Source organism: Heteronotia binoei, chromosome 8 (genome assembly GCF_032191835.1).
Source record: "Heteronotia binoei isolate CCM8104 ecotype False Entrance Well chromosome 8, APGP_CSIRO_Hbin_v1, whole genome shotgun sequence".
Classification (NCBI taxonomy): domain Eukaryota; kingdom Metazoa; phylum Chordata; class Lepidosauria; order Squamata; family Gekkonidae; genus Heteronotia; species Heteronotia binoei.
Genome location: NC_083230.1, coordinates 75,584,096 through 75,608,846, shown reverse-complemented (window position 1 = coordinate 75,608,846; position 24,751 = coordinate 75,584,096). Strand labels below are relative to the sequence as shown.

Genomic DNA, 24,751 nt, shown 5'->3' with positions numbered 1-24,751 from the left:
GCTAGAGGTGAAGCCACTTAATTTGGACGGAGGTTTCTTCAGATGTGTGGAGTGGAAGACTACAGACCACCATGTCCTCCAAAGATTTATGAAGTGACTAAAGCTAGGCTAAAAGGTGGAGAAATGAAAAATCAAGGCAGGTAATGCAATTTAGCCAACAACACAGGGACAGTCTGTAAGACAGAAGCCAAGGCTACATTTCTTGGGACTCAAGTAAGTAGCCTCTTTTCTAGGGGTTAGCTTGTCTAATTAATTACTCAGGAGGTCAAGGATGACAGTGAGAATGTTTGGGCAATGGCTGTCAAGGATAAGAAGGAAAACTAATTGTCCTCCATGAGCACTGCTGGGTTCCCTACTTTCTGTCAGATGTTCCTCAAACTAACATATTTGCAGCAGAAAAATCTGACATGCTTAAGATCACATAGTGACTTTATTGGAATAATTTGCAGGAACAATGTCTGTCCATGTCTTGCTTTAAGCACTGCCACAAAGACCTGAAGACAGATAAAAAGAAGATTTTGGTTCAACAGATAAGTAGCCCAAGTTTGTCTGTTGGAATGGCCTTATATCCTTGTGTCAACATTCATTTCTGTGTCTTTTTCTGAATTAATTTTGTTGCTGTTCTCCTGTGCATATCTGTTGTTTTCATTTGTACTGTGTCCTGGAGGCTGTTTGGGGCAAGTTGGGAGGTACTGAAACCATTTAGCAGCACAGAACTTGGAACCTATTCCAAAAGGAAGATCATAGACATCTGAGGTACGCAGTGTATCACTGAACTCCTCCTTACAACTCTCATTCCATGCCAAGAGTCCCCGCTCTTCCTGGCTCCCTAACAAAAGAAAGCAAGAAGGATGGTTAACAAAGGCCCACTGAGGACTGTAATATAGCACATAAAGCCAGTTTGTTCAATTTTTAAGTATTGTCTTCCTTCATCACAAAAAAAGCATAACCCTGCATTCTCAGTGTGATTGTTTTAGACCACAGGAGACAGCCATTCTACAAAGAACACTAGCTGTCATAGACAGTTATCACAATATTACGATAAGGAACATGAACCTCAATTTTTTTCCTCTTGGAGTGCCTGTAAAATGGTTTATTTGAAGCTTCCACCTGGCTGGGGTAACAAGGAAATTACCCAACTAAGGGAGTGCGGCACAATCATATGGGTCTTTCTCACAGAATTTGCACCTATCTCACAGCAAGGTCAGACCTGTGGATTGGCAGTCATCCACATGGTTGAATTACTTAAGAAGGCTTCAGTCATGTGACTTTAGTCACTCACAAAAACCCAGTAACCCCAGTAAAACCAGAAGCTAGGCCCAATGTTACTTCTCCTATCAGATTACACAGCGGCAGTTTGAGTTCATTTTTAAATAATAACATGTCAATAGAGATCTCCTCAGATCCATTCTGATGATGCTGTGGTAGAGCCCAACTTGTGCTTCTACACCATAGACACAGATACTAGCCAGGAAAACAGGACATTTCACTGACTCCTACCTGGAATAGTGTTATCAAGGAAAAAGCCAAGGAATCCCCCAACAAACATTCCTGTAGTAAGTAGCACTTGGATCACTTGGTCCAGCTGCAGAATTCCTAAAACAGAAGCCATTTGGCATTTAATTTTTTTAAAATTATCATGCAACAGGAGAAAGAAATCAGCCTATATTCATCTTGCATTTAAAATAGTTTTAGCATTCATATTAAATATACCACACACAGTAATGGCAGAAATTGACACTGCATGGTGATGATCCAAGCCTAAAATTCTGCTCAGAGAATTATATAACAAACTTTCCATGCTCACAAAAGGGCATAAAATTATAGGTATGGTCCTGCTGAATCAGACTAAGAAGAGTCAAAAGGTACCCACCCAGATGCATTAAATCATGCCTTGAGAACTAGGATTGCTGTCAGTAATGGTGTGATGCTACTTCCAGTAAAAATTTCAAGTGATGTCATGCTTCACTAGGAATTGCTCGAAACTGTGATAAAACTCTGGTTTTATCCAGAAGTGACATTAGCCCTTTCTAGGAATTTCCAAAATTCCTAGAGAGGTATGACATCACTTCCAGGTTCCCAGAAGTAACAATCTCAGCACCTTAATAGTCATATTTTTTTCCTTCTGCCTCATTTCAGGACATGGTAGGAATCTAGAGGGGGAAGCAGGGAATTTTCACCCTCACTGAGGGACTGTCAACCCTATTGAGAACATAACTGCAATAATCTCTGTGTACAACCCCCCCCCCCCCCAAACCAGCCCTTTAATCTGCAATCTCCACTTAAATCAACCCTCTCTCATAATGAAGGTAGCTAATACCAGTTCATATTGTTTAATCACTAACATCTGGTCGTTTGAAAGCTGTATATTGCTATTCTGCTGTCATGACAAGAGGCTAACAACAAACCAATACCTCCAGTGTTATTAACTGTCAACATGATCCCAGCTGTGGACACTTAAATCCAGAGATTGGTGTCATGGAAAGCATAAAGCTACAGGTTTGTGGAAAAATAGGAAATCTCTCTCTCTCTTTCTTGGGGGGTTAACCCCGCCAAAACAATTGAAGCAGAACCTAAAGCTTGAAGAAACAAAAGCCCTCAGTAGCCATTGCTTGGCATTCACTACAGTATTGCCTGCCTTCAACCCTTGGTTTCTGTCAGTACAAGGCAGGGGGAAGGGACAGGAGTCTTCTCAGAGCTGTTCTGGCCTTTGAGGGAGGACTTATTGGACCAGCCACAGCAATGACAACAGACTGCTTGCTACCACATGACTTGTATGCTTCATCCAGAACTGGTGGCTTGCTACTGTTCAACAACAACCACACCACAAAAGCAAGTATGATGTAGTGATTAGTGTTTTAGATTAGGATCTGAGAGACCCAGGTTCATTTCTGCACCCTGCCATGGAAACTCACTGGGTAACCTTGGGCCAGTTTCACATTGTCAACCTAATCTACCTTACAGGGTTGTTGTGAGGATAAAATAGGGAAGAAGAGAATGATGTAAGCTGCTTTGGTTCCCCATTGGGGAGAAATATAGCTGAAGATGGGGGAAGGCAGATGAAAGGTTGGTTGGCACATGGGAAGGAGTGAAGGATACAGGAGCTGCCAGGAGGAAGAAAAAACTAAATAGTGTGGGGGAGGGGGGTACAAAAGAAAGTGAGGTGTTCCCCCCAGACCTTTCCCAGGAAAAGGCTGCCAGGGTAGGAAAGGAGGAAAAGTTGAAGATGGGAGCAGATAAAGATAGGTTGCCTGGTGGGTGGCAAGGAGAGAAGGAAGCAGGACAAGGGGAGAGGTTTTCAGGGAATGGAAAGAGAAAATAGTAGGGGAGAAGAATCCTTGTTTGGAGAGCCAGTTTGCTGTAATGGTTAAGTGCACAGACTCTTATCTGGGAGAACCGGGTTTGATTCCCCACTCCTCCACTTGCAGCTGCTGGAATGGCCTTGGGTCAGCCATAGCTCTGGCAGAGGTTGTCCATGAAAGGGCAGCTGCTGTGAGAGCCCTCTCCAGCCCCACCCACCTCACAGGGTGTCTGTTGTGGGGGAGGAAGGTAAAGGAGATTGTGAGCCGCTCTGAGACTCTTCGGAGTGGAGGGTGGGATATAAATCCAATATCTTCATCTTCGATATCTTCTTGTGGATCCCCCACTTATTCTAATTAATTTAAACACCAAAAATACTCATCCCAAAGGTGCACTGCTTTGGAATCACTATAATGTACTATCTTTACAAGATAACTATTTAGAGTTCAGTGGCACCCTTAAGACCAACAAAGTTTTACTCTGGGTATAAGTTTTTGTGTGCACACATACTTCTTCAAATACAAGTGTATCAAGCATAAATGATGACACTAGCTATAATTGACAGAACATTCTCATAATAGCTAAACTCAACCAATAGTTTAAACCCATGTGACTCATTTCACAATTCTAGTGTGCACTGATGGGCTGCATACGCAAGGATATACACACAGGTACCAACTAAACAGATGACTCATACAGTCAGTTTTTGGAATAATGTTTTCAACCAGGAATGAACTAGGCCTAAGTATATAAGACTGAAGCAGTATCAACTGTCATACTGGGACAGAATCAAAGACAGGCAAATATCCCGCATTAACACCATAGAATGAAGAAGCTAACTGAAAAATTCATTCATTCAAATGTATGAAAAACAGTTCCAAAATCAGCCTAGTCAAAGCTGTAAAACAGGGAACTGTGCTCCTCTTTAAAATCAGCACCAGCCTGAGGGCTCCCTGCCTGCCTGCAATGCAGCGCCACACCCCGTAGCCCCCGCCAAGGCTGGTCCTTACACACACACACACCCCGCAACCACCGCCTTCCCTCCCAATGTGGCTGGTGCAGTATCTTATCCTTTGAAGAGCCCTTGGGAGGAGAGTTCGCTCCCCCTCCTTCCCGGAACTGGAAGTGAGGGGGAGCAAAGTCTCCTCTTGTGGGCTTTTCAAAGAACTAGAAGCTGCGCCAGCCACATTGAAGCTGGTAAGGACCAGCCACGGCATGGGGGCGCGGGGGGACAGCGACAGAGTGCGGCGCTGCCTTGCAGTACTGTGAAGGGAGGGGGCTGTGGCGCAGGGGAGAGGCAGGTAGGCAAACTAGGCGTTTGCCATGGGCACCAGGAGGGGGGGCCCAATTCGGCACCCCCACCTCCTGGTGCCCTAGTTTGCCTAGTGGGCGAGCCGACCCTGTTTAAAATGAATGGCTTTTCTACTTACCTAACCTTTTACTCAGATTAAAGATTATATCTAATAAAAAACATGGTCTCATTGTGTACCTGTTTTCAATGCTTCTGTATTATTCTTTACCCAGTGGGGAATCGCCAGACCCGCATATATAGAAAATCCAAAGATGAACAGGTTTCTTGAAGAGTTCATGTCTGCATACTAAATTTAAAAAGAGGATATTGCTTATAGACAAATGCAATCAGATCTATTCAGGTGGGCTGCCATGTTGGTCTGTAGTAGCAAAACAAAGTTTGAGTCCATTGGCACCTTAAAGACCAACAAAGTTTTATTTAAAGCATAAGCTTTCACATGCAAGCACAAATTTGTAGTAGTGTGCTTGCACATGAGAACTTATGCCTTGAATAAAACTTTGTTGGTCTTAAAGGTGCCAATGGACTCAAACAACCAGATCTAGAAACAGCTATTACCTGTAGATTAGAAACTCCCACAGCAGTGATGACTCCAAACATCACCATGAACATCCCTCCAATGATAGGAGTTGGAATGCTGGCAAACACAGCTCCAACTTTGCCAAACATGCCAGTCAAAAGCATGACACAACCACCAGCTAGAATCACAATTCTACTCCCAACCTGTGTCAAGAGAGGAACAAAAATATATTACAAGCCACAGAAGAACACTGATGAAAGAATTCAGAATGCTCAGCTTTAAACAAATCCTACACAATAAGGTTTATGAGCTAAGCTAAGTGTTTTTTAAATCTCTGACAGGGTCAGGGCTAGCCCTAGACTGTCTGGCACTCTAGGCAAGGCTAACATCTGGTGCATGCCCCCCTCCCCAGCACAAACACACAAAACATACAAATAGAAAATAGAAACATATCCATAGCCATAACCCTGAAAGAATCTCAGAACGAGCAACAGGCAAGAATAAAAGCAGCCCTGAGCTGCTGGCACAACCTCTTTTTTATTTCCTGATTTTTATCTTGAAAGTGAAATATTTTGGCAAGCAATATTCTCTAGCTCCAAACTAGACACCACTTGCAAGGGGAAGAGCACATTATAAACCATCTAGGACAGGGGTCCCCAACCCTGGGCCATGGACTGGTACCAGTCCGCTGCCTGTTAGCAACTGGACTATGAGTTGCATAATTATTTCATTATATATTACAATATAATAGAAATAAAGTGCACAATTGTATCATTCTGAAGCCATCGCCTCCCCCCCCACTGCCTGGTCCATGGAAAAATTGTTTTCCACTTAACCGGTTCCTAGAGCCAAAACGGTTGGGGACCACTGATCTAGGGGACACACCCCTCTCCCACCATAAACATAAATCAAACCACAAATCCACTGCCTGTCTTAAAATCAGGGTAGCTGAGGATGAGAAAGGTTTCTTTAAAATCTCTGACGGGGTCAGGGCTAGCCCTAGACTGTCTGGCACCCTAGGCAAGGCTAACATCTGGTGCACACACTCCTCCCCCGCACAAAACATACAAATAGAAAATAGAAACATATCCATAACCATAACATTGAAATAATCTCAGAACGAGCAACAGGCAAGAATAAAAGCAGCCCTGAGCTGCTGGCACAACCTCTCTTTCATTTCCTGATTTTTTTCTTGAAAGTGAAATATTTTGGCAAGCAATATTCTCTAGCTCCAAACTAGACACCACTTGCACTTGGTTCCTAGTGCCAAAAAGGTTGGGGACCACTGATCTAGGGGACACACCCCTCTCCCACCATAAGCATAAATCAAACCACAAATCCACTGCTTGTCTTAAAATCAGGGTAGCTGAGGATGAGAAAGGGTTTTTTTTAACCATTGAATTCTTAGACCCAAATAACTCTGTGGGTCTAAACTACAGTTATTATCTCAGCACCAAAATAGCAAAGGCAACGTTTTAAATTAGTCCTGGAACCCCAAAGGTAAGTGCGTGGAATATTCAAGACTATCTGAAGCAGTTCAAGGAGTCCAAATATCAAACAGCATAAGGAAAGACAAGCAGTAAGATCACTTTCAGTAAAATACAACAATCAAAAATCTAATTCCCTCACCATCCTTAGAAAAACCAACCCCAAGAGAGCAACAAATGTACACTTCTATGATTTTCAGGTATGATAAAATCTCCCCAACAAAGCATGGCTTTATGTATATATGTTTGTTTATAGTCCACCTTCTCACTGAGACTCAAAGCAGAGGACATCTATATTATACGCATATATTTCTGCAGACTACTTGGCAATCTTGAGAGGCAGAATTATCCAAGTCTTCCAGAATGCAAGTTTCAGACACAAAAGCCAGCAAGGGAGAAATTTTAGCCAGACATTTCACAAGTCAAAGCAGCTCCTCTCTCTTCCTAGTCAGCTGATTCCCCAGGGATCTAACCTGGAGGGTGGGGGTGGGGGCGGGGGCAGAACGGACAATCAGAACTCCCAATATTTGTTAAAAGCAAATATCTGATGCAAGACTCTCGAAAGCTCATGCTCCAAAAATCTTGTTAACCTATAAGCTGCTACTGGACTCAAATCTCAATCTTTTCCAGTAAACTAAAAGCAAATAGCAGCTGACTGTTGAGACTGCAGTGTGAGAAGAAGGGGCTTAATCATTCCCCCCCTTGTGGTCCCCCAAGTTACAATGAAACTATGTGCAATTTGCACACATTGTAGGCTTGATACTTCTTTGCACATGCATTGAGTAATTCTCACGTCTCGTTCAATGCATGTACAAGCTGAATATATGACTAAAACCTCCTGTTGCTCCAGGGATCAGTCCTCAATTTCATTTGTCGAGCCAACCCTTGTTGGCTTTTTCTCACCATGCAGGTTGGGGATATTTTCACAAGTAACGTGAACTGGGCTTATGTGCCTTGATCTTCCAGGTGGGTTTTATTTATTTATTTATTTATTTTTGTATTTTTGTATTTACATGTGCATGTGTGTGTGCTCATGGTTGCCTGTTGTGTGCTCATGGTTGCCACATGTGCATGTGTGTGTGCTCATGTGGTTGCCTGTTGTGTTCTGAGTTCGCTTCAAGGTGTTGGTACTAACCTTTAAAGCCCTTTATGGTCAGGGACCTGCCTATCTACGGGACCGCCTTTCCCCACATATCCCCCAGAGAGCACTGCGATCAGGGACAAAAAATCTGCTGTCTGCCCCTGGCCCAAAAGAAGCCAGGCTATGCGCAACAAGATCTAGGGCTTTCTCGGTGGCAGCACCAGAACTTTGGAACACCCTCCCAGAAGCTATAAGGGCCCTGCGGGATTTGTCGGCGTTCCGCAGGGCCTGTAAGACCGAACTGTTCAGACAGGCCTTTCTGGTTGACTGAAAATGGGCTGCCACCGGACATCCTGCAGAAGCTGGCGATCATAGTCAGAACCCACTACCGCCAGACTGGATTGAGACAGCGCAAATAGTTTTAAACTGATAAGTGTATTATGGTTTTATATATTTTATGGAATTGATTGTTTTTATGATATTGTAAGCCGCCCTGAGTCCGCTTGCGGAGAGGGCAGGATATAAATGTAAAGTAATAAATAAATAATAAATATGATGGGTCTCTCTCAACAGTCCCGCATAGCCCCACCCCCCGTGAAGGAAATGAACAAGCAGCAGCAGTGTGATGTCACTGAGTCACGTGGGGAAAATCCAATTCGGCACCCCCCAAAGGCCAGTTCCCTAGGCAATTGCCTATTTTGCCAAGTGGAAGGGCCAGCCCTGGACAGGGTGATCTAGATTATTTGCATCAGACCATATCAAGTCAATATAGATCGTTGTCCTATGGATTTGCCTGTTAAAATTACATGGGATTGCATTCTATGAAAATCAGAAGGACTAGAAAATCAGCAGATGACCTTTCCTGGAAGAAGAAGAAGAGGAGGAGGAGGAGATTGGATTTATACTCCACCCTTCACTTGGCATCTCAGAGCAGTTTACAGTCTCCTCTCCCTTCTCCTCCCCACAACAGACACCCTGTGACTGCGAGGTAGGTGGAACTGAGAGAGCTCTTTCAAGGACTGGTCTTTCGAGAACTGTGACTGACCCAAAGTCACTCAGCAGGTGCATGTGGAGGAGTGAGGAATCAAACCTGATTCTCCCAGATTAAAGTCCATGCACTTAACCTCTATATCAAACTGGCAACTATGATCATCAGGCATATAACAACACACAGCTCCCAGTATACTATGTAAAATACAAAATGAAAAAAGCCTAACCACTTGAATTAACTCTCTCACACAATAACGTGTGTAAATAAACTTTTAGTGCAAAATCATATGAAAAGTGAATCCGTGCAGCAGATCCTAATCTTCCGATGGAAGCAGACATCCTAGTATGCATGTGTTGATCCGTGCTGAAATGTATTGTACTGTGGCTCCAACAATAGCAGCAATGAGAGAAGACTGATGAAGGGTTAAGAACTACGAAACCGTAAAGAATCCAGGAAATATGGGTTTTTATTCTCTCGGCAAGAGGTTTAACAGAACAACACCTCTAACTCCACCCAAGCTTCGGTCTTCGGGAAGATGCTGAAGGCGGTGCCTCAGAAACTTGGGATATCAAAAGGACTGTTTTGGGGGGAGGGGTTGAAAGATAGTGTGTGTTCTAGCTATTTGGTTGCTGTACAGATTCACTTTTCATGATTTTGCACTAAAAGTTTATTTACACACGTTATTGTGTGAGAAAATTAATTCAACCAGTGAGGCTTTTTTCATGGTCATCAGGCAGGAATCTGTTGGCTACCCCATCATGTGGGGGCACCTGTCTGACATCATCCAGAGCCCAGGCCTTTTTCATTGTGGCTCCAGCTCTGTCAAATGGGCTTCCTAAAAAGGAGGGAAGCCCCCTCCTTGGAGATCTTCAAGAAGTACTGTGAGGTCTGCCAGTTTGCCAGGGCTTTTGTGGGGGTTTGAATGTCAGGCATTTTTTAAGAGAGGAGAAATTCAGGGTTTGTTATTTTATTTTTGGTTTTAACTGAAAATGCTGTTACCTGTTATTGTAAGCCTCCTTGAACCACAAGGGAAGGTGGTGCAAATAAATAAATAAAATAAACATGCCCCCAGTACTGCTCTCCACCTGTGATGCGCAGGATGCAAGGGACATCTGCAAAATCCTCTGCAAAATGCAGGGGATTCTGAGGCAGGTGTGCCAACATTCTTCAACAGTCAATGTGGAACGAGTTTCCCTAGAGGAAAAAAGTCTGAAAAGAATAAACTGCTCTAATCCCTATGTGGCTATTCTTGTTTTCAATACCATTTGGCTCTGCTTTTGGACTAGCGCAACTGCAATCTCCAGTGATTACACATTGAAGACAGACTTACCCGGGTGATCCCCAAAGCACCAACATTTTCGCTGTAAGAAGTGGTTCCATTCCCTGTTCCCCAAGCCCCTGCCAGAAGACAGCCAATCCCTTCAACTCCAATTCCACGGTTGATAGCATGTTTTGGAGGGGGTGGAGCACCAGACAAACGTGCGCAGGCATAGTAATCCCCTACTGACTCCACCATGGAAGAGATCACTCCAGCGATGATGCCAAATACTCCTGCCACACTAATAGTGGGAACTCCCCATTGACCTAAATATCACAAAACCAAAAATAGCATTCACACCAAACACTCATAAACTACATGAGCTCTTTTGAAAATGCTTGTGGCAACTGCACTTTGATCTTGCTTGTTAATGTTGCTTGAACTGAAGGGGCACACAATGATCAGAATATGGCATTGGCAACAGTGCAATCCAAAGCAGACTTAGACTTGCTCCATGATACCTATAGCCAAGAGACAAGTCTTTAATATTCAGTGAGAGCTAAATTACATCAAATGCTGGAGTTCTCTGATAAGAAATACAGACAAGTAATTTGGCCTCCCAAAAACATCAGTGGAAAGGGCTACATCTGGATTAGGCAACAGTGATCTTTCATGAACACATATTTTAGCATGGCTCACATGATATCTAGTTTGGCCTTTAAAAAAGAACTCCTGAAAAGACCAGCAGGGCTGATTCTTACTGGCTGGGGTCATAATCTTCACATCCATTTCCCATAAAGTTTTTCCCTTGCTAGCTTCTTTTTTCTCCTACTGATTTGTTCTCTTTCTTTTGCCTAAACTGAAAGTACTAGAGTAAGAGGAGAGGCCCAAGTGGCCTGGAGATTCCTCCTCTCACATGAATCCTTGGCCTGTTTCTGTCTATCTCTAAAGATGCTTCTTAGAAAATCTTGCTGAATCCTAAATTTTCCTTCCAAAAATGTTGCATATGATTCTGTGTAACAGACAGCTAATTCACTTAATCTTAAATGCCTGAATCAACAGCTGTACACACTACACAGACTATCAACAGCATTATTCACATTCATTCTGTGGAAGAGATATGGTTAAGTACACACCAGCATACTGATTTAGTCCAAATGGGGAGGCAAGTGTCAGCAATAATGTAACATAATAATACCTGGGTAAGGAAATCGAAACCAAGGTGCCTTAGACAGAACATCTCCTTTGCTGTCTGTCCGAGCTGCATAGCCATAAACTTTAGGATTTGAAGGGAAGACATTGGAGACTGTGAGCGCAAAACACACCAGCCAGGTAATGGAGAGGCCAAGCAGCACCTAGCCAATTCCAGAAGACAGAGAATCTTTGTCAGTAACTCAGTTCATTTCCCTTGGCAAAACACTTTGTTCTGTGGGCCAAGAATGCTCCTATTGCAATTAGAAGGTGCATCAAAGGTGTGGCATTCACATTCACTCATTGAAGTTCTATGGGATTTCAGCATTATTTGGAAGTGCTGCAGGGAGGAGATTTGCCTGTGGATAATAACCAGTGTTCCCTCTTCGCTGAGTTAGTATGAGCTAGCTCACTGTATTTTAGCCTCCAGCTCACACATTTTTGTCTTAGCTCAGGAAAAATGGCCCCAGAGCAAATTAATGTGTACAGTAGCTCACAAAGTAGAATTTTTGCTCACAAGACTTCATAGCTTAGAGGGAGTATGTGCTACTCTTTCTGTAGGACACTTACAAAAACTCTGTTGGCCCCATTTTTTGCAGCCTGAATCAAAAGCCAAGCTTGCTTAAAAATATATTACATAGAATTCTGTCAAAGATCAGCATTTCTGCTGATCTGAAAGTAAGAATGCAATGATACAGTAGAAGCACTCATTGCTGTAGTTAGGCAGGAAGGGACCCAGAGAGACTCACACATGGGACATCAGTATATGCCCATATAACAACAAAAAAATGAAATAAACTGAATAATAACTAAGGGATGCTCATAAAATACAGGGAGGTACTCCAATGTGCAGCTCCATTGGGCTTGAGCTAACATGGCTATGAGTTATATCATGACAGCAGAAGGAACAGGGAAATTTCAGCTGTCCAGTATCCTGATCTCAAGGAAGCAGGCAAACATAGATAATATGCCATCCCAGGGGTTTTCTATGTATGCAAGGAGTTTGTCTTCTTCCAATGGGCAATCTGGTTACTCAAAATCCAAAGGAAGCAACTCACAGGGAAGATCTGGAAGAGGTGGATCTTGGAGAAGTGACATTTCCTGCTTCTCTTGTAAGCTGGTACTGGAACAGGCACATTTTTCAGGTACTGAGAGAACAGTACTATGAAGAAAATGGTTCTAAAGTAGTGAGGAAAGGAAGAAAGAAAAATGCCTTATGTTGACACACCCTCATTCAGAACCTAGGCTGAATTCAGATGGCCAATTTAGGCCTACACAGGAACAGCCCACGTGCATTCAAATGCACACATCTAGGTCCCGCCTTGCTCCCTCTCTTACCTTGTCTTCCACCATTGCTCTGCCACTTCAAAAAGCTACCCAGTAGTAACTGGTAACAAATCGCTGGAGCGCTTCCAGGGTGTGCTTCCTGGACATCTGAATGGCCAGGGAGTGCCAGGGAAGCATCACTCATGAGCTTGAGCAATGTGACCGCTCCTCTGGGGCACGCACAGCATAGCTTGTCCCTGTTCCAGAAGTGGGCCACACACTGTCTGACCACCCGGGGCACTTTCCACTAAATTGGATTTCTTCTGAGACAGGAGGCTGCTGCCCCAAGCTGCCCATCTGTGCTCACCCTTAAAGTTGCAATTACACATGTGATAAATAAGAGTGTGGGTAAGGCAAAAAACTTACATGGCTGCTATGCCCCAGTGCTCTCCTGCCTCATTCCCTGCTGATTCAAAGAGAGGCAGGGCCACCAAGGAGATGGTTGGGGCGATCGTCAGAGGACCAATAAACCGCATCAGAAACCCAATGAGGCCAGAAAAGCCGACAAATATTTGGAAGCAGGAAGCAACCATGATTGCTCCCTGCAACTGAAATGGAAAAAAAAGAACTTTAAATTAGTTTCATTATGAGTTCTTTCCTGCAAATTGTAAGAGCAGTATGGGGGCTCAATCACTCAGACAACTTCAGTAGGATTTTTATAAGCATATTTCACACTACGGACACTTTCACACACACTAAATCAGGGGTGTCAAACTTGCAGCCCAGGGTCCAAATTAGGCCCCCAGAGGGATCCTATCAGGCCTGTGAGCAAGTCTGTTTTCTTCTCCCTCTCTCTTGCTTCTTTCTGTGTCACAGCTTGCTTTGTCAGGATTTCTCAACTGCACAGAACTACAGAGCAAAGCCTCTATTTTCCCTATTGGCTGAGGCCCCTCTCTTGAAGAGGAAGTGGGGGGGGAGGGAGAGCTTGCTTTGATACAGACCACAATATTGCAAGAGTGCTAATACGTTAAGAATGTTTTATTTTAAGTTTAAAAAAAACATTGTTTGTGTCCTTTATATCTCCACTACCTGGCATTACATTTTATGATACGCATAGCTTGACCCAACAAGGTCTCATTTATGTCAGATCTGGTCCTCATAACAAAATGAGCTTGACACCCCTGCACTAAATAATGTACTTTCAATCCACTATCAATGCACTTTGCAACTTGGATTTTACTGTGCAAAAAGGCAAAATCCACTTCCAAATGGTCACTGAAATGGATTGAAACTGCATTATTTAGCACATGTGAAAGTGCCCTATGCCTCTAGCCTCTTTCTATGTGTTGTTTTGCTCTTTCCAGTATAGCAGCCTTTTAAAAAATGAATTTGTGTCAATGCACTTGTGCAAATACTCTATTTGATACAGAATCAAATTGGAAATAGAATTTGCAAGCAGGATGAAATACTAACAACTTCTGTATATCAAAAGATCCAAAAACTAATCTAGTGAAAGTCTGAGTAGCCCCCATTCCCTCACAAATCTTTCAGTTTTCAGAGGACTCTTTCTACATATAGCAATAAACTGAACCAGTGTTTACTTTGCTGATTAATATATTTGCATTCTTAATGCAGGAGAAAGCTGGACTTTGTCCACTGGAGAAAAATTCATCTTATCTACTGGGCTTCCCCCCGGCCCCTTCTTTGTCCACTGTTACAGATTTTCCCAGGGAACTACAATATATTTCTAAACATTTATGTTATTCTTACTTAGACCAGATTTGTATTTTCATTTAATTTTACTTCATTTATACCACACTTTTCTCCTCGGTTGGGATCCAGGGTGGCTTACATAATTCAGTTCTCTTCACTTCTAGTTTATCCTCACAACAACCCTGTGAGGTAGATTATGTTAAAAGTGCATGACTGGCCCAAGGTCACCCAGCAAGCTTCCATAGCAGAGTAGGGATTCAATTCTGGGTCTCCCAGATTCTGGTCAGACACTCTAATAACTATAGCATGCTGGCTCTAGTGTTGCCAGATGCCCAGTTTTGACCTGGACAGTCAAGTATTTCTGCTTGTTGTCTGAGTAATATTGAGAAAATACTAAACATATAAATGTCTCGTGTTGTCTAATTAAGTTTTTATGGCTGAGGGGCAGCATAGGTGATAACCATCTGGCTGTGGGGCTGGCAGAGGAGGAAGGAAGAAGGGGAAGCACTACTGAGCCTGCCCAGTCAACCATTTGGGTCAGAATGCAGGCAGCAGCTGCAGGGCACAGCCACACTAACTATATTAGATGAAGAGAACTGGGCCATGGCAGCCCAAGTGAACAGAGATGGAGGGGAGGGGCTGTGGCTCAGTGGAAGAACCTCTGCTTTGCATGCAGAAGGTCCCAGGTTCAATCCCTGGCATCTCCAGTGAAAAGGACCAGGGAGTAAGTGATATGACCCTGGCTTGACCCTGGAGAGCAGCTGCCAGTCTGAGTAGACAAGACTGACTTTGAAGGATTCTGTATAAGGCAGCCACATGTGTTCATGTGAGTGTATGGCTTCAGCATTGCTCTCTGCTGCAGCACTGGATGGTGGGGCCACATCACTCTACAACTGTCTGACCTAGGGCTGGCCAGGTCTGTGTTGGAAAATACATGGAGATCTTGGAGTGGATCCCAGAGAGGGAGAGGGGTTTTGGGGGGGGGAGGGGCTCAGCATGGTACAATGCCATAGAGTCCACTCTTCAAAGCAGCCATTTTCTCCAGGAGCACTCATCTCTGCCAGCTGGAGATCAGTTGTAAAAGTGGGAGATCAGACACATGAAGTGTCCATTGGTCGTATCTTTCATCATGCCTCTGATGAAGTCAGCTCTAACCCATAAAAGTCTCCATGGAAATAAAATTAATCTTTAATGTGCCAGTGGACTCCTGCTTAATTTTTCTGCAACCGGCTAACATGACCATCTTCTGAAGGCATGTCAGGCACTCTGGTTAACCCCAATCTGGAGCTAGAGAAAGAGAGAGGAGGAATTACGTGTGTGTGGCGATGAGTTCACTGGAGGAACAGAGGGATAAAAATGGATAAGTTATGTACATATGTCCTTATTAATATATTCATATTCTGCCATCATCTTAAGAGGGCTTGGAAATCTAAAGCTAAAACATACAAAATATCATAAAACCCCAAATGATCCCTACCCCAAACATGTCTGAAGGCCATGCCCCATTCCTGCTCGGTTCCCTCTAGACTAGAGCAAAAGACCCAGTGTGGTAGTGGCACCATCCTTCAGCATAAGACTGTCAAAGTTCGGGGTTATGTGAGCATGAAGCAGCTTGGTTCTGTTGCACTACAGGTGGGGGATTCCAGTAGTATGTCCGTTGCTCTGTGATTCTTTGTGGGTCTTCAACTTGTATAACATGAACTTCCTGTGGCTGATGGGCATCTTGGATCTCAAATCAGGCTCCTGCAGGTCAGATGTAGTTTCCCTCAATATAATCAAAAGTTTCCTGTTCTGATACCAAATTATGCACGTTCTCAGAAAAGGTTTAGAGTTTCTCCATATCTCTAAGGAGACTTTCTTTCTTTACTGGAAAATAAAACATTGATGAAAGCTGCACAAGCTAACATTAAATATAAGAAGTAGTCTTGATTGTTATCAAGAAACTTCCCATATTGAACGTTTGTGCATGTATTGCCAGCAAATGTATGGTGTGGCTATTCTAATCAGCCAACTGAAAGGTAAGAGATTTACCAGTGTTGTTCGAACTGCAGCCAGGGGGAGCCATGACCATACAAACATCTTATCATCTCACAAACATCATTCTGTTTGACTTCCATGCCACAAATGTAATATCTAGTGAAAGATATTCATTTATGTTGAAAGAAATTTGCACTTTGAGAAGCTGAAGCCAAACAGATAGCCAGGTGCCTAAGAATAAATTCACCGTGGTTAAAAAAAAAAAAAAAGGCTCTAATCTTGAAAGGAATATAACAAAACAAGGAGCCGAAAAAAGGTGCAGGGTGGCTGATAACAGACAAGCATTTTGGGGCGGCTCAAAAAGAGCCGTCCTGAAGCCTCCACACTCTCCCCCACAAGCTGTCCCCATCCCGTCCATAGGACAACACGGGCACACCATTCCTGTCCCCATACATTTTCAGTAGTCACGTGCACTTATGCTCACTGAACAGTTTCAATTTTTAAAAAACGGATAGGACTTGGGGCAGCTTAGCAGTTTCACACCGCCAAGGTGCCTCACTTGTCCCCTTCTGCTTCCAGATGTCGTGCGGTTCAAAAATTTGCTACCACTTTGGAAGTGGTAGCTTTTATAGTCGCACTGCAGAAGCTGGAGGATGGGGTGAATACGGGACAAGGACAGGCGGCAGATATCTGCGTGTGGAGGGATTTTTGGGGTTGATTTCAGAGGCGTCTCTGAGTCAGCCCAAAGTGCCGGTCTGTTAGCAGCCAGTGAGACTTTTGTTCAGGCTAGTAGGGGATGGCTATAATTTGGGCAGTAACTACAGTAGCGGCTCCACTCCTGCCACATCATCTCAGGCTTGAAAATATTATGGAAGCAATGTGGAATGGAGCCAAAAGAAGACAGACTGTGTGGTGTAGCAAGTTGTAGTGTTGGACTACTGATGAGATCCAAGTTGAAAGCCAATTGAACTATGAACTTCATAGGGTGATTCTATGCCAATCTCTTTCCCTCACCTTAATCCACCTCACGGAGTTGTTGTGAGTACAAAAAGAGGAGAGACCAATATAGACCACCCTAGCCTGCTTGAAGGAAGTACAACATAAAAATTAATAGGTAAATGAGTGGTTAAGCGCAACACTCCAGCAACAGAAAACCAGTTCCACATTCTGGCACCATCTCATCAGCATACAGCTCATCAAAAGAATATTTGGATGCCATATGTATCTTGGTTGTATCTTTCAGAAGAGGAAGCTACAGAAGTTTCCACCATTCAAAACAAGAAAAGAGAGAATCTCTGCAACATTCCCCAGGATTACCTCTCGCATTCTTTTCTGCCAGACCTCAATGAATTCTGGGGAAGTAGCATCCACTTGACTGGCATTTTGGGTCCATGCAGGGCATTTCCAGTCAGGGAGGGAGAGCATAGCCAGTGAAGGAGTTAAGAAAGCAAAAGTCCCTCCTTGTAAAATAGGAAGCCTGCATGAAGTAGAGGGGGATGGAATAAGAGACAGGTAAGAATATTGGATTTTACAAACTTCTTCCCTTCTCTGGGTTTAGGACAGGACAAAATACACCTGATACAAGTAAAACACTAAGCAAAAATATAACATTTGATGCTGCATGTGTAAACTTTGCTGACACAGCAATGGAATAGCACCATAGATCACATGATGGGTGATTGTCTAAGTTGTACCACCATAGCCCTCTTGAAAAGAGTGAAAAGAGGGAAGACAGAGAAGACAGAAAGGGTGACACAGGAAGTGAGTGACAAGAACCATGTTTACTTAGACCAAGATGGACAAGAAAGAGGAGGAGGATGAAGATTACATTGGATTTATACGCCAACCTTCACTCAGAGTGGCTTGCAATCTCCTTTTCTTTCCCTTCCCCTCCTCACAACAGACACCCTGTGAGGTAATTGGGGCTAAGAGAGCTCTTTTGAGAATAGTTCTGCTGAGGACTTGCGGCTGACCCAAGGTCAGATCAGCAGTTCAGGGTTGCCAGGTCTGTGTTGAAAACACCTGGAGACTTTGGGAGTGGAGCCAGAAGAGGGTGGGGTTTGGGGAGGGGCCTCAGCATGGTACAATGCCATACAGACCACCCTTCAAAGCAGCCATTTTCTCCAGGGAAGCTGATCTCTGCCAACTGGAGATGTTGTAAAAGCAGGAGAGCTCCAGGCCCCACCTGGAGGCTGGCAACCCTACAGCAGCTGCATGTGGCGAAGTGGGGAATCAAGCCTGGTTCTCCCAGATTAGAGTCCATGCTCCCAACAACTGGCTCTCATAGTAAAAGTAATATATGTAAAATGGGGGGGCACCAAGAGGGTCCCATGCTACAGATTAAAAGTGGGACCTAGAAATGGAAATTTTGAAAGCCATCAACAGATGACATCAAATGGAAGCAAGACTTCAAAGCCTTTCAGGAAACAGAACAAGCATCCACTTCTATCTGCTTTGTACTACAGTTAATTCATTTTCATTTCCTCCTGCAGAATATTGATATTGCTTGAAACATGACACATGTAAAAAAGTGTGTGCAGCAGATTGTCACATGACAATGACATACATAACCATTTTGCTGCAGTTTCAGGTGATACTGGTGTGCAAGTACCCATCAGAAGCCCTGCTTTGTAGACAGCACAATGGCTTAAGGTTCTCTGATAGATGGCAGTTACATGCCATTGTTTGTCTCCAGCTAAGGGGCAAACTACATCTTGCACTGGAGCTGCATGTAATAAAGCCCCAGGGTTCCTAGGAAGAAGGCAGTCTGCACCAGAGAAGCAATGGGAGAATACTTAACCCTTCCCATGCCTGTTGGTGTCCTCCCAAAATGCCTCTTGACTACCTGCCCTTCCATTTCTTTGTTGACACTTATATTAACCTGTGTTCTTGTACAAAAGGAAACCACAGGGGTTATTTGCTGATGGAAGAGAAAGTTTTAAGGGGTTCAGCCACAGGGGAAAGGTTAAGCCCTCTCTCCTCCTCTATTCTTTCTCATATGCAAATCATAGAATCATAGAGTTGGAAGGTACCTCCAGGGTCATCTAGTCCAACCCCCTGCTCAATGCAGGACACTCACATATACCTCCCCCTAAATTCATAGGATCTCCCCCTAAAATCATATTCACACGGACACTTCACAAAAGCAAAGCCCACCAAGAGTTCATTACAGGAAATTTGGGTACTCCATGTCATTGAAACTGAGAACAATGGATTAACTCCATAGCAGATACGACCACTTATCTCCTTCTGAATCATAGAGTTAGAAGGGATCTCCAGAGTCATCTAGTCCAATCCCCTGCATAGTTTTGTTTCAGGATTTTTGAGAGCAACTGCAGAGATCAGGACACCAACCAAATGGCTTGGCCAAGTGCAATTGCTTTTAAGAGATTTTACTTACTAATAGGAAGTTGGAGTTCTATAATTAAACACAGCATCTACATGCTTGCATCTTTGCACAGCTCCTGTTCTCATTACAGTATAACAATAAACTGATGTGCAAAGGACATAAGAGAAGCCATGTTGGCTCAGGTCAATGGCCCATCCAGTTCAACTCTCTGTGTCACACAGTGACCACAACCCAGGTACCATCATGAGGTCCACCAGAAGGGCCAGAACATGGACCTTCCCATGGCTGGAGGGTGCAAAAGCTGAACTGCAGTCATTTGTTCCACAAGATCCAAACATCTTCTCCCAGTGTCAGAATATCCCATTTTCCCCTCAATGAAAAAAAAATCATTATTTTTCAGATATCAGCAGGTGGCTATTGTTGAAGTGAGCACTGTGTGAAACACAGCCGTAGAAGTATCATGAGATATCTCTAGGGAGTAGGGTTGCCAAGTCCAATTCAAGAAATATCTGGGGACTTTGGGGTGGAGCCAGGAGACTTTGGGGGTGGAGCCAGGAGACATTGGGGGCAGAGCCAGGAACAAGGGTGTGACAAGCATAATTGAACTCCAAGAGAGTTCTGGCCATCACATTTAAAGGGACAGCACACCTTTTTAAATGTCTTCCTTCCTTTTTGGGGGGCTCACAGAATTGGATCCCCTGGTCCAATCGTTTTGAAACTTGGGGAGAGGCACTAGATACTATATTGAAAATTTGGTGCCTCTACCTCAAAAAACAGCTCCCCCAGAGCCCCCGAAACCTCCAGATTAATTCCCCATTATACCCTATGAGAATCGATCTCCACATAGGGAATAATGAAGACGTTTCCCTCTCCTCCCCCTCCCCCCCCCCTGTTTCTGGAAAATCTGATGCAGGGGATTGGCCTCTCTACTCATGAGTTGCTGCCAGTTTCTTCACAGCAACACAGACACACCATCCCAAATTGAAGCCTTTCAATCAAGCCTCCGGAGGTGCAAAGGCACATGGTCCTTTGCTGACTGGGGGCGGGAAGCAGCCCGGGAAAATGGAAGAACGGCTGCTGCGATCGGGGCTGGGTGGGAAGGGCAAGGAGAAGCTGCTGTGATCTGCGGTGGGAAGGGAAGGGACGAGGAGAAGCATCGGGGATCGGTGGGAAGGGAAGGGGCGAGGAGAAGCTGCTGGGATCGGGGTTGGGTGGGAAGGGCCGCCATTCCCCCTCCCCAACCCCGCTTTCCGGATTTTTTGGCGAGCGGGGGGAGGAGGCTCCAAATCGGGGGTCCCCTGCCCAGGTGGGGGATTTGGGAAGCCTACTAGGGAGATCACTAGTAATGACTAACAATTTCCATCTTTTTATGTGTTTGTGGCATGTAGATCCTCTCCCAATGGAAGTACTCCCTTGCATTGTCCTCTTCCTCTCTTCCTTCTGCCTTGTCAAGTCCATCCCTTCAGTCAGGACTCCAACGCTCCATGCATATGCTTTGGGTTTGGAGACCCCTCTCTAAACAGATCAGTCACAGACAGAGGCAAGCATGGGCAAGAAACAGTGGACACTGGAAAGTAAAAAGAAATGACAGGAAGCTAGACAGAGTTTTTGCAGGGAGTGAGAGTCTCTGAATCTGCCTATGCTAGGTCATTTCCCACTACAGTACATATCTTATACTGTATTGGTTTGTAAGGATTGGCTTATGGTACCCACAGTCCTAGCCTGACTGGTGAGGCGTGATGGGAAACTCAGGCTCTGCCCCCTTCCTCTCCTGTGTTGTGTGGTCACATGACTTCCTGTTACATGCATGCAGCTCCTTAGGTCCCATATTACCTCCTGGAATTTAAAAGTGGAAACGGGGGTTCAAATTTAGAAAGGCTGAAAAATCATGGATTAAGGGCACCAATTATTTTTTCTGCACAACAGCAGCTTTGTATGTTGGCAAGTTTATTCTGCTTACTGTATAAACTGGACTTTTAGCAGAGAAGGATGTAGAAGAATGGATGCAGGATCTATAATATCTTAAAGAAACTGCCTCCACAAAGCAAAATCTGGTAACTGGCTGCTTTTGTTGTCACACCAACTCAATATATTTTGCTGCCTCGAGAGGCAGTGCTACAATTCCCAACCCCCCGAAGTTTTGGAGTCTGATAGCATCAGGAGTGGGAGGACCTGTGACTTTTCCAGTGCTGCCCACATGGGCTCCCATCTCAGAACTTGGAGGCAGCAGTGTTTTAGGGACATCTGTCCAGGATAATAGCAGAATAGGATTTTTGAAGAAATGCTTTTTTATTCATACTCAAACCCCATTATTCATTCCTGAAACAGTTTTCTGAATTTCTAATATCCATTAATTGTGTGTGTGTTTTAAACATTCATAGAATCATGGAATCATAGAGTCAGAAGGGAACTCCAGAGTCATCCAGTCCAACCCCCTGAACATCTCCAGTGAACCCTGCTCAATGCCCAGAAGATGGCAAAAAACCTCCAGGATCCTTTGCTAAACTGGCCTGTAGAAAAATTGCTGACTGACCCCAAAATGGAAATCAGCATTTCTCTGGGCGTGTAAGAAAGAGCCACAAAAACTATGCACTGATGCAACCCTTCCTTCCCTCCTTCTCATGATCTGCCCAAGTTCACAGAATCAGCATTGCTGTCAGATGACCATCTAGCCTCTGTTTTAAAACCTCCAAGGAAGGAGAGCCCACCACCTTCTAAGGAAGCCTGTTCCACTGGAACCCCTCTGTCAAGAAGTTCTTCCTAATGTTTAGTCAGAAACTCTTTTGATTTAATTTCAACCCATTGGTTCTGATCAATTCCTCTAAGGGATACTATATTTTAGCTGCATATCCGGTAATGAACCAAACAAATTACCTAAATATATATCCCTTCATCTTAATTACTCATTACATGGGGCTAGTTAATATTTGCCTTCAAGAGACTGCCCACAGGCCTTTTCACCTCAAGATCAAACTTCAGATAGACCTTGGCAAGAAAAAAATTATCAAATGTTGCTACACTGAATGTACCTAAGACTTCAAAGGAGGAATTGTTTGCTAGAAACTCTGGCTCAGGAATTCTGCAGGAAATACACATATACTATATTACCTCTTGAGGTATTAATTATCCCTTCCACCTGGTTGACAATCAGTAAAAACCGCAATGAGCTTACATTACTCATTCATTTGTGATGGCTGGATGTGGAGAAAATATATGCCAGAAATTATTCTCTTATCTCTAATCTTCCATTACAATGAGATAATGTTTTTATTTTGTTCAGGTTTCACAAGAGTATGTTTTAGGACTTTGAACCATGTCTTCTACTGACACCAAGCATAATTTCCTTCCTCATGTCAAGAATCAGAATGTACATCTGGGAGGCCTGATACCAGGTCACCAGTCAGCCTAAACAATTTTAAAAGGACCTGTTGTGAGGATAAAACAGCGCACAGGTGCACAACATATGCCCCATCTAGCCACTATGCCAGCACCTAGATCAGCCACTTAAATAGTTCAAAACCAAGAGCCCAAAGACCACATTCCCAGCAGATGAATACTTTGACTGCACCAGCCTTGCCTTCCTACACAGGAAGAATTGGGATGGCTCCAGTGCTCCTCCTCTGCCCCACAGGCCACCAGCACTACTATAGCAGCACTGGAAAGGGGTTATCTAGGCTGAATCCCCTACTCTCCAAAAATGACCAGCGCATAATTGTGCTGTTCTTAGGCTGGGGTTTAACTCCTGCATTAAACTGAACTGTATTCAGGTCAGCAATGCCATTTTGAAGTTTCCCCCTGTAAAAAAGTACAAGTACAAGCTGGCACATCAGGGAGAAAGGTTCTTGCTGTACTATATTTCTGTTTGCAGCGAAGTTTATTTACACAAGGGATAAATCCGTGCTTTGAATGTGTACAGCCCACAATAGTCTTCTGTTGTGTGGGTGGACCAGTCCCTAGTAGGGCTGAAGGATTGATTTGGCTCTCCCCACACTGCACCTGCAACAAAATGATCAGTGCTGTGATAGACAACGTCTGGAGACAGCACTCTCACTGCAGGAAGGGCTGCTGCTCTGGTGCCAGTGCTGCTGTCGCTGTCCACTGCCCCCTCCCCTACACCCACCCCCTTGCATGATCATCATTTCAGCTCCCCAGCATGAATAGCTGGTAATCACAGGGAACAGTCATACCAGGGGGCTCTTGAGAAGTCCCACGAGCCTCTAAATAACTGCTGGCACACGTGCTATGCTCCATAAACTTTGCAAAACACAGGTACATTCCATGTAACTTAATACCTAATTATCATAGAAGATCCATCTGAGCCGCTTCAGACACTAATAGCCAGCCTGGAGCAAAATCAAAAGGGCCATTGTGAAGCTGAAAAGCTACTTGGGTTGGTGGGGGGAGATGAACTCTCAAGTAAGTTATGAACTTGCTTTACTCTGAACAAAGAGAATCTGTGCCTTTGGTTTAGGATTTTATTACTACGAAAGCACATTGTTATTTAGCATAATTGTTTGTTTTGCTTCCGTTCTTGAAGTCTGGTAAGAACAAAGACACGTACAAAAACTGTAGCTGTTCCTTCCTTCATGAAAGTCTCATGATGTTGTTCAAAAGAAGCCCTATCAAAACTGGAGCCTGGAATTGCTTCTGTTGAGGAGAGGAATGCAGCAACACTCCATGTCAAATTTATTTTAAGTTTGCTCCTCCTTGACCCACCAGCAAGCTCTGTACACATTGCATACTACCTGCTTCCTGCTCTCAGGACGCCATTTGACTTTCGCCCCTACAACAGTGCTTAATTTGGGCAACTGTATCCACTCACCCATGTATGTTACAATTAGGGCCAACATGTACTTTACTTGGGTACACTTCCCCACCCTGAGGCAACTAAATAACATGAAACTGGCTTGTCCCCTTAAACACCACTGCGAATGTTGCAGGGATCCACAGACCAATCAAGTGTGTTTGCAAGTGCTTAAGGTAACACATCTGACATTCAGACTTTGTGTGTCAGTCATAGGAAATACCAGCACTGCAGTAAAATGTGTGAAGTTTCCCTAACTAGTACATTCTTACCCCAAATAAGTTTTTAAAATAATTTTTAAAAGAAAAGACAAATAACTGATATAGAAGGAAGAGGTGCAGGATGATGTATATTGAAAGGTATTATTCTAGATTAATTGTGAGAAGACTTGTATGTTTTAATAAGAGAGGCTCTAATTCAGGGGCATTCTTGTTTTTGAAATCGTTTGGGGAGCTTTTCTAAATAGACTATAGAAACTCATAAGTTTATAAAGTAAGAAGTGTAG

General features: G+C 43.9%; 1 protein-coding gene and 1 non-coding gene across 2 annotated transcripts in view; one reads left to right on the top strand and one right to left on the bottom strand.

Annotated features, from left to right (window-relative positions):
* Nucleotides 1–411: 411 nt before the first annotated feature.
* Nucleotides 412–24,751, bottom strand: part of LOC132576266 (solute carrier family 23 member 1-like) — a 33,570-nt gene continuing 9,230 nt past the window's right edge. The window contains exons 4-12 of the mRNA XM_060245268.1: nucleotides 17,411–17,570; nucleotides 12,830–13,011; nucleotides 12,196–12,316; nucleotides 11,145–11,301; nucleotides 10,019–10,272; nucleotides 5,168–5,332; nucleotides 4,790–4,898; nucleotides 1,501–1,596; nucleotides 412–829 (exon numbers count right to left, since the gene is read on the bottom strand). Of these exons, the coding sequence (XP_060101251.1) occupies nucleotides 564–829; nucleotides 1,501–1,596; nucleotides 4,790–4,898; nucleotides 5,168–5,332; nucleotides 10,019–10,272; nucleotides 11,145–11,301; nucleotides 12,196–12,316; nucleotides 12,830–13,011; nucleotides 17,411–17,570 (1,510 nt within the window). The 3' untranslated portion in view covers nucleotides 412–563. The remainder of the gene's footprint in view (nucleotides 830–1,500; nucleotides 1,597–4,789; nucleotides 4,899–5,167; nucleotides 5,333–10,018; nucleotides 10,273–11,144; nucleotides 11,302–12,195; nucleotides 12,317–12,829; nucleotides 13,012–17,410; nucleotides 17,571–24,751) is intronic.
* Nucleotides 14,752–14,823, top strand: TRNAA-UGC (transfer RNA alanine (anticodon UGC)). The gene has a single exon. It is a non-coding gene; the product is annotated as a tRNA-Ala (tRNA).